Here is a 12,538-nt window from a genome sequence, read left to right as displayed (position 1 = left end):
AGAGTAACTTAGAATGGCTAAATTAACAACTCAGGAAACAACAGATGTTGGCGAGGATGCAGGAAAAGGGGACCCTCTTACACTGTTGGTGGGGATGCAAACTGGTGCAGCCACTCTGGAAAGCAGTACGAAGGCTCCTCGAAAAGTTAAAAACAGAACTACCCTATGACCCAGCAATTGCACTTCTAGGTATTTATTATTCAAAGGACACAAAAATTGTGATTTGAAGGGGCACCTACACCTGGATGTTTATAGCAGCAATTTCCACGATAGCCAAAATATGGTATGGGAAGAGCCCAGATCTCCATTGACAGACGACTGAATAAAGATGTGGTATACACATACAACGGAATATTACTCAGCCATAAAAAGAATGAAATCTTGCCATTTGCAATGACGTGGATGGAACTAGAGGGTATTATGCTAAACGAAATAAGTCAGTCAGAGAAAGACAAATACCATATGATTTCATTCATATGTAGAATATAAGAAACAAAACACATGAACATAGGGGAAGGAAGGAAAAATAAAATAAGATGAAAACAGAGAGGGAGGCAAACTGCAAGAGACTCTTAACTCTAGGGAACAAACTGAGGGCTGCTGGAGGGGAGGTGGGTGGGGGGATAGGTAACTGGGTGATGGGTGTTAAGAAGGGCATGTGATGTGATGAGCTGGGTGTTAAATGCAACTGAAGAATCATTACATTTCGCCGCTGAAACTAATAATACACTGTATGCTAACTACATTGAATTTAAATAAAAGTTTTTTTAAAAAGATATAGAACAACTTATATACTGCCGGCAGATGTGTAAACGGACACAGCTATTTTTGAAAATTCTTTGGCACTACCTATGAAGCTGTTTAAATGTGTACAGATGGTAGCTATGCTTGTGGTGAGCATAACACAATGTACAGAGCTGTCCAATCACTATGTTTTATGCCCAAAATTCATGTAATATTGTGTGTCAACTACACTTCCATCAAAAAAACTTACGTCTATTAAAAAAATGTATAACCTAAGACCCAGAAATCCCATTCCTGAGTACAGAGCCAAATGAAATGCAAATACACCCACCAAATGACCCATAGACAAATATTCATAGTAGCTTTACTTATAATAGCCAAAAACTAGTAACAACCCAAAAACCCAACAACAGTGCAATGGACAAATAAATGGAAACCTATGACAGCATTTCACACTGTGCAGGTTCATACAAGCTGATGAGAAACCATTGCTAAATTCTCAGGAATTTTGTAAACTGCCGTATTAAATAGAACCGTTATTAAAAAATAAATTATATAAACTTACAATTCAACACATCTCATTTAAAATAAAAATAATGCATAATAAAAGTAATCACTTTCTATTATTTTTCTACATTTTACTACCTACGTTTTGAGGTCATTTATATCTATTGTACCCACATGGGGGTACATTCCTACTATTCTACTAGGCACCTCTCCCCAGCTCTACATTCAACAGGATCATTTTGGTAGCTTGAAATTAGCCTTTGTGGGGATATTTACACCATGGAAATTGGCAAACACTACAAATTAGACTTTTTTTTCTTTTTTCTCCCCCTAGAACCAGTTGTTTTAGTATTTACCACATACTGCTGCTTCATATACTGAACAGCAGCAATGAAAAAGGAATGAAATACTGTCCTTGCAAAATAAGAATGAATCTCAAAGACTTGTTGAATAAGAGATCAAAACAAAAGAGGTCACGTGACATGATTTCATATCTGTAAATTTCAAAACAAAATTAATGATCAGGATAAAGATCAGAATAATGATTATCTTAGGGGAAGTTACTGACTGGTTTGGGACACAAGAGAGATTTCTGGGGTCTAGAAATACAAATCTTGATTTCCGAGTTCATTAACAGGTATATACATCTGTAAATACTCATTAATCCATATACTTAAAATTTGTACATTTTATCATATGTAAATTCTACATCAAAATCAAAGACATGCAAATTACTCAAAAAATTATTATTGAGACTTGCAAAATATAAATATGTATATATTTGTATTCATATGCATACAATATATTCACATATGTATTGCTTTAGCATGACTTTTAAATTTTTTATCTAAATATGTCACTGATGATGATTTAATATGCCTAAAATCTGTCAAGAAAGGCTCTAACACTTATTTTTAAAGCTCTGAAGTCTTGTTTTTGAAACAGAAAATTCTATTCTGAAAAAATACTTAAATATGTGTTCAATATATGTATGTAGAATATTATCCAGGCTTGAAAAAGAAGGAAATCCTGCCATTTCTGGAGGACATAATGCATAATGAAACAATCCAAACACAGAAAGACAAACTCTGCATGTCTCGCTTTATATATAGAATGTGAAATAGTGGAACTCCTGGCGGCAGAGAGTAGAATGGAGGTTGCAGGGGTGAGAGGAGGGGAAACGGGAAGATGTTGGTCCAGGGGTACAAAGTTTCAAGTTGTAAGAATAAGTCCTNATCAAGTTGCAAGAATAAGTCCCGGAGACCTCCTGCACAGCAATATGAATACAGTTAACAACACTGTATACTGGAAATTTTCTAAGAATTCTCACACAAAACAAGAAAATGGCAACTGTGAAGTCATGAATACTTTAGCTTGACTGTGGCAATGATTTCACAATGTATACATATCTCTAAATATCAAGTTGCACACCTTAATATAGAGCAGTTTTCTGAGACAGAGAGAGAACACATGAGTGAGCAGGGGTTGGGAAGGACGGGCAGAGGGAGAGAGAGAGAGAATTCCAAGCAGGCTCCACAATCCTGAGATCNCTGAGCAGGGGTTGGGAAGACGGGCAGAGGGACAGAGAGAGAGAATTCCAAGCAGGCTCCACAATCCTGAGATCATGACCTGAGCTGAAATCAAGAGTTGGGCACTTAACCAACTGAGCCGTCCAGGTTCCCCAATATAGAGGATTTTTATATGTCATTATACCTCAATAAACACGGCAAAAAATTGAATAAGTAAAAATATGTATATACAGTAAATTCTTTTCTGAAACTTATTCTACTAAAGGACTCAGACACTCTAATGAAGTCTGAGTCCCTCTCAGCCCATCGTTACTGAACTACCANAAGGACTCAGACACTCTAACGAAGTCTGAGTCCCTCTCAGCCCATCCTTACTGAACTACCAACCTGTAAGTTCTGTAAGAAGTTTCCTGCCGTCATGAGTTTTAAAGATTCCTGCCAGGACGGAATTGTACAGCTTTTTTCCAGGTCAATTTTCACTGCATTGACTTTCCTTTGAAACAGGAGCAGCACACAATCCATGATCCTCATGATGAGGTGAGGGGGTCGGCCCAGCGTGCGGACAGTGGCAATGTCCGAAGGCTTGATTGTCTGCGGGATGAGAGGAGGTCATCGTCCAATCTCAGATAAGGAAGTGTGGACCAATCTTTAATCTCTAAATGCTCTTTTGACAGAGGAAAGCAAGCATTTTTGAATGAGATGCAGAGTCTTCAGGTTTATATGCATAGTTGATCCCCAAGAAACGCATGTCTCCAAAAGTTCAAACTTTTACAATTCAAACTGACAGCAAGAGTAGAGACAGCTGGGAAATGTTGGTGAGCAGCTAAGGAGCTGTGACTTCTCTAAAATTGCACAGACCACTTTGTGTCAGGAAAAAAAAGAAAGAAAGAGTGTAATCTGAAAGAAAAAGAATACTCAGCACTTAAGGAGCTGTGAGGAATTCTCAACCAGGAAAATTCCAGTTATGTGTAGTGCTTTTCACTCATTAGTTATGTAGGTCAAGAATCTGCCTCTCTCTTTAGCAACCCAGACTTGTCACAGTGGACTAACACTAGCAGGTAGCCCCAGGGCTGACAGATTGAATAATTAGAGGTTTCTGAGCTGGGAAATGACCTTTAAATGATGGAACTTAAGCAATACGAATTTCACTAACTCAGAAAACTCCTGGCCCATTTCTAGTACGCAGATTCTGAGAGAGTAAATTNAAGTACGCAAATTCTGAGAGAGTAAATTACTGAATAGTCTCACAGAAGGATCGTGGCTGCTAATAACTGCTCTATCTCTTTTTTTTTTTTTAAGATTTTATTTATTTATTTGACAGAGATAGAGACAGTCAGTGAGAGAGGGAACACANTAGTACGCAGATTCTGAGAGAGTAAATTACTGAATAGTCTCACAGAAGGATCGTGGTTGCTAATAACTGCTCTATCTCTTACCCTCATAATATCAATGGTATTGGAAAAGCACTAAATATAAGAATCTGATACAGTCCTATTTCTAGGACAAAGATTGTACACTCTTCCTGTCCAGATCTTATTTGCACGTACATACCCCCCATCAAATGAAGGTGACCAACGACTTCCTTATCAAAGCCAATAATCTTTTCTCTGAGGATTAAGAAAAAAAAATGAAGAAAACCACTGAACATGTTAATTAGAAAGGTAACTATTGACTTTGAAAATGTTTNTGCCCCAATAACTGCTCTATCTCTTACCCTCTTAATGGTATTGGAAAAGCACTAAATATAAGAATCTGATACAGTCCTATTTCTAGGACAAAGATTGTACACTCTTCCTGTCCAGATCTTATTTGCACGTACAATCCCCCCCCCATCAAATGAAGGTGACCAACGACTTCCTTATCAAAGCCAATAATCTTTTATCTGAGGATTAAGAAAAAAAAATGAAGAAAACCACTGAACATGTTAATTAGAAAGGTAACTATTGACTTTGAAAATGTTTCAGGAGATTAGTCTTCGTGAACATGAGATGAGTGGAANTACCCCCCATCAAATGAAGGTGACCAACGACTTCCTTATCAAAGCCAATAATCTTTTCTCTGAGGATTAAGAAAAAAAAATGAAGAAAACCACTGAACATGTTAATTAGAAAGGTAACTATTGACTTTGAAAATGTTTCAGGAGATTAGTCTTCGTGAACACGAGATGAGTGGAAGCAAAGGAGAATTTGTGTTCAAGAACTGGAAATGGCAGTTAGATCCTGACATGAGATGTGTGGCTAGAAAAGAAAGGAGAGAAATATAATAGCAGCCAGTGGGAAAAGTAGGGTCAAATAAACGTTGTATAAGCTGTAAGAGCTAGACATACTTATTTTACTTTAGCTTTAAAAAGGAACATTCTCAAACAGAATTGGGCTCCATTATGTTAGGTGCCCAGGTAAAAGGAGCTGGGGGAAGAGGTATATCCAAAGTTCAACCTATTTCAGCTAAGTATTGGATTCCTCTTTTACTCTGCAGGCAAAGCAATATGACTGACAGAATTTCCTAGATATCCTTGCAATATAATAGTTATTTAACATCTGGGGGTATTTTGTATGATTGCGTGGAGTCAGATTAGCTTTGAGGTAGGAAGAGAAATAATCTTTGCTATTTTACCTTCTTTGTTGTACAGATTTATGTGCACTGATGCCAAAAAGTTAGTTTGAGTGGACCTGGAACTTCTTAGGATATATCGGTAGTACCATATTTTAAAATTTTAAAAGCTCACAAAGAAGCAATAAAATGGAGGCACAACCAATGAAGGAAACTGTTGAAAACCTCTCCAATACACCCCATCATGTCATCCCTGTTTCCACCCATTTCTGCACTGACAATTAATTATATAATGCAGAATATCTTAATGGTAGAGAACATGAAATTAGGAGGATAAAGGAATATATTTTATAATATCAAAAGGATGACAAGTCTTTTAAATCCTGGGAAGATGTATACCTTTAAGCATGATCTAAGATGCCATATGCTCTGTTTCTATGATGACATTAGGTTTAGAAATTTCTTTACACTATTGATATATTCTCTCTGTTGATCAGAGACTCTCAGTCTAAAGCCAAGATGCCCCAAAAGGGGGGTGAGTGGGGATCAAGATCTTGAAGAGATATCTGCACTCCTATGTTCATTGCAGCATTATTTACAACAGCCAAGATACAGAAGCAACCTAAGTATCTACTGATGGATAAGTGGATAAAGAAATGTGAGATATGTATATATACGTGTGTGTGTGTGTGTGTGTACAGTATGTGTATACGTGCATGCGTGTGTATGTGTGAGTGACTGTGGAATATTATTCAGCCTTTANAAAGATCTTGAAGAGATATCTGCACTCCTATGTTCATTGCAGCATTAGTTACAACAGCCAAGATACAGAAGCAGCCTAAGTATCTACTGATGGATAAGTGGATAAAGAAATGTGAGATATGTATATATACGTGTGTGTGTATGTGTGTACAGTATGTGTATACGTGCATGCGTGTGTATGTGTGAGTGACTGTGGAATATTATTCAGCCTTTAAAAAAAAGAAAAAAGGAAATCCTGACATTTTAGACAACACAGATGGATCTAGAGGCCATTTGCCAAGTAATCATAAAAGCAGAGAGTAGAATGGCGGTTGTCAGGGCCTGGCAGGAGGAGAAAATGGGGAGCTGATGGTCAAAAGGTACAAATTCTCAATTATGCAAAATAAATAAATTCTGGGGAGCTAATAGAGAGGACAGTGCCTATGGTTCATACTGTATTATATACTTCAAATTTGTCAAGAGGTTAGATCTTAGATATTACGGTAAATGTTTTTAGCACATAAAACAACAACAACAATACTATTAAAGGGAGCAGGGGGAAACCTTGGGAGGTAATAGACAGGTAATGGATTTGAAGGTGGGGATGGTTTCACAGGTATACACTTATTCCCAAACTCTCTGAGGTGTATACATTATACATGTCCAGCTTTTTACATGTCAATCACAGGCCCATAAATTGGTTTTAAAAAGGGGCAGGGGGAGATGAGGAGACCCCACAGGCTTCAGGGATGAAGAAGCACAGTTTAGCCAGCGCGAGAAGGGACAGAGGAACAATTAGTAAAGACGTATCCCAGTAGGAGTAGTGTGGAAAGTTGGCGAGATACAGGAGAAGGCAATCTCTTCATTGTCTCAGAAGAGTAGAAATCTTGTATATTGCTCAGGAAACTTAAAGACTCAACTTGGGTCAAAAAGACTGAGAAGTGTTTCAGGCAGTGAGCTCAGGAAGGGGTTTTAAAAAACTGCATTATCAAGTAATGAGGCATACGCTCAGGGGAGGTTCTAGAACCTGAATTAGCCATGGACAGATCAGCAGGGCTTCATTTCTCCAGCTGTTTCCTAGGCCAGGAATCAATAACATACAGCAGTAGAGGCGAAAGACTGAAGTAAAAGCAATCTTAAATGGAGTCCAAAGAAATCTTACATTGAGTCTTCAGCACTCGACCAGCCCTTTAAGGTGTGGCCCATTTCACTAAACTCACCATATTTTCTCAGAATCCAACCTTCTTTCCAATTTCCCCACTTCTGTTCTTGCCACACAACTGCATTTAGTAATTGTCAGAGGCTGCTCAAAACCGGCCATTCACGAGCCCCATGAGACCAACAGTTCTGTATTTGGGTAATTCATAGATAGACTCAGAGCACATGGTGCCTTACACACCTGCTCCAGTCTCCTCAACGAATGAGTAGGGAAATGTTATCTTAGAAATTTTACGTGATGTTCCCGATGTCATGGAGCTTATCGGTGGCAGGGTGGGAATGAGAACCCAGGACTCCTGACCGTCAACATACGACACTGCCCATTGTTCATAAGCGAAGACAATGAGATGGGAAGTAGCAAGTGCAAAATCTATAAAGAGCTAATAATATCTCCCTGCAGAAAATAGTACTTGAAATCGTTCCAGTGAAGAGACCTCTGGCCTGAAGCCATAGGGCATCTCCTTGCTGCTACTCATCTTTTCTTCGTCCACGCCCGAGGCTCTAAACTCGACGTCAGCCACACACGTTGACTTACCTGCAGGGCTGCCTCTGCTTCTCCTAAAGCTGGTTTTGCTCTTTCCAGTTTCTCTTCGGCGACGGCTTTATCTTTAGAGATGCCGTCCACGATGGCTTGGGCTTTGTCCTTCACCTTCTGTACCTCGGCCTTGACCTTTTCCGCAGCCTGTGCTTTCATTGTCACTTCTTTCAAGACCTAATTCAATATAAAACCAAAAAACATCTCGTCAAACATACCCTGTCAAGCTGAAAATGCACATTTTCCCTTAATTCGTTGATTGTGTCCACTTACAGGATATTTCACAGTAAAATTAAGAGTACCGTATTCTATTGGAAATAACTTATCCTTTCGTGGTTACAATGTAGTGAAGAGGCATACATCGTTAACGTTTATTACCAGGAATTTAGAACACATATGATACATGCACGAGTGCCCACACACCGTGTCAGCTTTATCATTGGCCACTTGGAGCTCCTTTTCTTTCACTTGCAGTTCTTTGCTCAGGGCTGCAATGGACTCTGAGGCTTCTTTCAGCTTTTCCAATCCAGTATTCATTCTAGGATGGAACATCCAAGCAAGCCGTGTTAAAATGCGTGGTATTTGGCCACATTTTCCAAGCACTGATCCATTAATATGGATAGTAATGGTCATATTTGAAGAATGAGTGTATCTGCATATAGCAAATCCAAGAGGGCTTGACAAAAAGAATATGCACCCAGGGTTGATGCCAGACTGAACACATTTCTATGTTTTTCATAGACCACGTGTGGGAATGTGAACTCATTATAACCCTGCATAACATGAAGAATGATGATGGGTCTAGAATCTGTACCATCTAGGATACATGTTTAATGAAGTTTAATTAAATGATAACAGACTTCAAATGCTTAAAGCCCTATCACAGAGGAGGGAAAATAATTTCTGTTTAAAAAAAAAAAAAGACGAAGTTAAAAGAAGAACGATTTGGGATCAAGCAAAGAAACAAATTTGAAGTCATCGGAACAACCCTGCGAAGGGACTACTCACTGACGGTCTCGACCTGAGATAATGTGACCTCAAAGACCAGAGCTCTCAGAATCAGTCAGTCCAATCTCCCACCTGGGTCCCTTTTGGAGCAACCCTGACTGGTTCTGGCCATATGTAGAAGAAGCTAGAAGTTTTCAGAAAAAAGCAGCGCACAGCAGTGAAACCTGGAGCAGACTTGAGTGAAGTAAGGTATGCACCACGCAGTGAACATCAGCATCAGCCAGACTCCGCTGTCCGAGACACCCGGAAGGGGTGGGGAGAGAAGCACGAGAGGAGGGAGGCAGGACATATTTCTACCATTATGCCATTCGGTATTAAAGCAAGTAGTAGGCCACAGAAACACTTGGCGACATTTTATTCTACTGGGCAAGAATAAAGCTCCTAGCAATGACAGAATAATCTTTTGAATAGGCTTCAGTGGAGGGTGTCTCGCCCTCAGCAGTACTGGCATTTGGGGCTGGATGAGTCTTTGCTGTGAAGGGCTGTCCCGTGCACCGAGGCATGTTCAGCAGCATTCCCGACCTCTCCTCACTTGACCCCAGCGGCACCCCTTCCCAGCCCCTACCACCTAAGTTAGAACAAACAAAAATGCTTCTAGTCATTGCAAAATGCTCACTAGGAACCAATGTGCCCCCAGCTGAGAGCCACTGTTTTAAAATAACCTTATATCTGAACTTCACTCTTACCTATTGGCCAGAGTTTGCACTTCCACATGCTTTTCTCTGTATGTGCATTTATAGCCCTGAATAAAGGAGAGATATGACTTGGGAGTCACATGAGTAGAGCGTCGGAACCTCTGGAAATAGTCCACACACTTCTCAGCTACCCCATCCTGGAAGGAGCCCATGCACTGGACCACTTGCCTCTTGGTTTCCAAACCGCAGTCAATGTCATAGGAGGACAGGAAGTGTTCGGACACTGGAAGGAATAAAGATGGCAGCGTGGGAATTACGGATGTGAGTTACCATTTTAAAAGTTAACTGGTTATTTTCGAAAGATTTAGACATTTCTTGGGACAGCATACCATTTTTATAGCCCCAACTAGGTAGATATCTTTCGGCATTTGGGGCTCTACGCCTATGACTTCAACAATTTCATTTTCCCTTTCGTGTACAAAACTGAAACAGAGCTCAAGACTCTCATTAGTCTTTGTTTTCCTGTACTTATGCCAAGAAGTCTCTTCTGCACAGCTTCAGACTCCGCTCAGCAGCCAGCCTGTTCTACGCTGTTCTATACATAAGGGCCAAAGAGGTGCAAATAACTCAGAAATCAGTGCCCACCTGGTACTCTTATTTAACAACCCCATTTATTTTTAAATGCAGAACCTGTCATACCCTTCATCCCCCCAGGCTCAGATTGCATTTGGTATGTGGAATGCTTGTCACTAAATTTTTGTATGCCTGGGCCATCTTGCTCTCAGAAGTGGCAGCTGGCCACTTGCAGTCAATTCTAATTTACAGCGTCCTTTAAAAATGTTTGGGTTAAAACTTCCTTTTGGAGACCTTTATCTTCCCAATGGCGCCAATCATGGGACCAATTCTAAGGCAGCATTTCCTATTATAGGAATAGGCCGTAAAGTCAGAGCTAATCAATCACCACATACACATGGAGTGTCTGCTGCCCTTCCATCCCTGTGATGGGGCCAGGCAGTGAAACTAGTATGAAACTTGGTCTCAACCCTAAAGAATTTACAAAGGTTATGAATGATGCAGTTAAAAATTATCATTAACCATCTTTATGTCGCTTGGTAAAAATTGCCTATGGATTTGCTTGAAAAGCACTTAGAGTATTGAATAATGCATATAAGGGTTGCAAATAGAAATATGGCCAATAAAAAGGGAAGGAAAGAGAAGGAATCAAGTAAACAAACCTATCAGGTGATAGTCTGCAAAGAAATAAAAAATGATTAGTAATTGATCACTAAATTAAGTTCTTAAAGCAGTAACTGTGGGTCAGAATTTAAATCTATGTAAATAATAGGTACCATATATCAGCTTGGTTATAAACATAGTTTACCATATACACTGAAAGGCAATAAATTAAGACTCAGAAGTCATATTTTCTCATGAGTTAAACAACCTCTACAAAGAACATTTTAAATTCCAGGAAGTTTAAGTCTAGGCACTGGAAACATAGGAACAATCCTTGCTTATGATAAAGTTTTTGTAGGTATTAGGTCCAACAGCTGCAATAGTCACCATGTGCCACACATGATACTAAGTGCTTTACTTGGCATTATGGTGTATCCTCAGTGAAGTTCCCACTTTCTGAAAACCCCCTTGTAGCTACCATGTAATGATTTTTTTCTTTTTTTATATTAACAGAGGGTATCAATAATGTTGATTTCTTTCTTTATATAGCAAGTACTCTTTTTGTCTCTTCAAAAAGTCAAAGAGAATAAAAATAGGGTAGATTCAAAGTATATTTTTCCAAAGACCCCAATCTCTGGTACAAGAAAGGTTATGAAAAGAATCAGACCACTTTCAGTTAGGGTGGCCCACACCTGCTAAGACTCAAGCAAGAGGCCATGGAAAACCCTTCCAAGGTCATCTTCATTATCCAATCACCAAAGCAGCTATGCTGGTTTGGGAGCCTAACTTCAGACTGATGCCTGAGGTTGGTGTGGCTTCTATTTTGGTAATGTGTGTTCACATCACCTGATGGGACTGTGTGGGATAGAGAAGAGAATGCTGGGCTCCATCACTGAATTTTGATGTCCTCGGATTTCTACTTCATTTAGATTAAAAGAACCAAAGTCACAAAGTGAAAAAGGCACATTGGTTGCCTTTCCAGTAGCCATATCCTCTCTTTGCTACTAAAAGAATCTCTGTTTTGCTCAGGGTAACAATCTGCCCAACTAAAATTCTTTGATTCCCCAGACTCTTTTATAAGTAGGGGTGACCTGGTTCAGGCCAATGACATGTAGACAAAAGTTCCTGGGGAAGAATGTCATCCTGAAATAAAAGGCAAACTTCGTGAGACATCAACATGGGGATGCTGCAGTCACCTTGTGCCTGTTGGAGAAAGAGCCACACCTTGAGGATGAAAGCAAGACAGAAGGAGTGAGATCCCCCAATGGCATCGCCCTGGACTGCATAGCAATGCATTTTCTTGGTAGCAGGAAAAAGGGCGAGGAAAAAATAGTGCTTGTTTGAGCTACGACCTCTCTGGTTTTCTCTTACAGCCAAACACACCTTAACTGATACATTCAGAGGGCAAGCATGTCTAATCTTGGCAAATCCTAAATCACAAAACCGTATCAGTTAATCCTTACAACATCCCTAAGTGATGAATTTTAATATGTACCTCTTGTAGATAAGAATAATGAGGCTTAGAGAAGTTTACTTGCAGGTGGCAGATGTGCGATTCTAAGCCAAGGATGATGGACTCCAAAGTCCATGTCATCTTGATTTAGAAATTCACAGAGAACCATGTAGTCTTTAGAATGCTAAGCAAACATGTTTAATTGAGGCCCAAAGTTCAAAAGTATTTATTGACTAAAGAGCTTCATAAACAAAATGTGCTAATTTTCCCGGAAAACCGTGGGTACTGTTGTGTTTGGTATCATCATGTGCACTTGCCTCATTTTGACACTATATCACTAGCTGTGAGCGGCTGCAGAAGCACTGGAGGCTAATTCATAAGACCAAAATCTAGTATATTATAAATCAAGTAATAATCTTCAAAGAGGGCCATTGTATTTACA

The 12,538-nt window shown here is 39.5% G+C and overlaps 1 protein-coding gene across 1 annotated transcript in view; it reads right to left on the bottom strand.

Moving 5' to 3' along the window:
• The window catches only part of DNAH5 (dynein axonemal heavy chain 5), a 278,502-nt gene that overhangs the window by 53,033 nt on the left and 212,931 nt on the right, over window positions 1-12,538 (bottom strand). Inside the window, exons 56-59 of the mRNA XM_034657084.1 lie at window positions 9,519-9,750; window positions 8,248-8,362; window positions 7,825-8,001; window positions 3,168-3,371 (exon numbers count right to left, since the gene is read on the bottom strand). Coding sequence (XP_034512975.1) covers window positions 3,168-3,371; window positions 7,825-8,001; window positions 8,248-8,362; window positions 9,519-9,750 — 728 coding nt within the window. The remainder of the gene's footprint in view (window positions 1-3,167; window positions 3,372-7,824; window positions 8,002-8,247; window positions 8,363-9,518; window positions 9,751-12,538) is intronic.

The sequence above is a fragment of the Ailuropoda melanoleuca genome, chromosome 3, assembly GCF_002007445.2.
Source record: "Ailuropoda melanoleuca isolate Jingjing chromosome 3, ASM200744v2, whole genome shotgun sequence".
Classification (NCBI taxonomy): domain Eukaryota; kingdom Metazoa; phylum Chordata; class Mammalia; order Carnivora; family Ursidae; genus Ailuropoda; species Ailuropoda melanoleuca.
The sequence above is the reverse complement of the archived record's forward strand: the minus strand, read 5'-3'. Positions and strand labels throughout refer to the sequence as shown.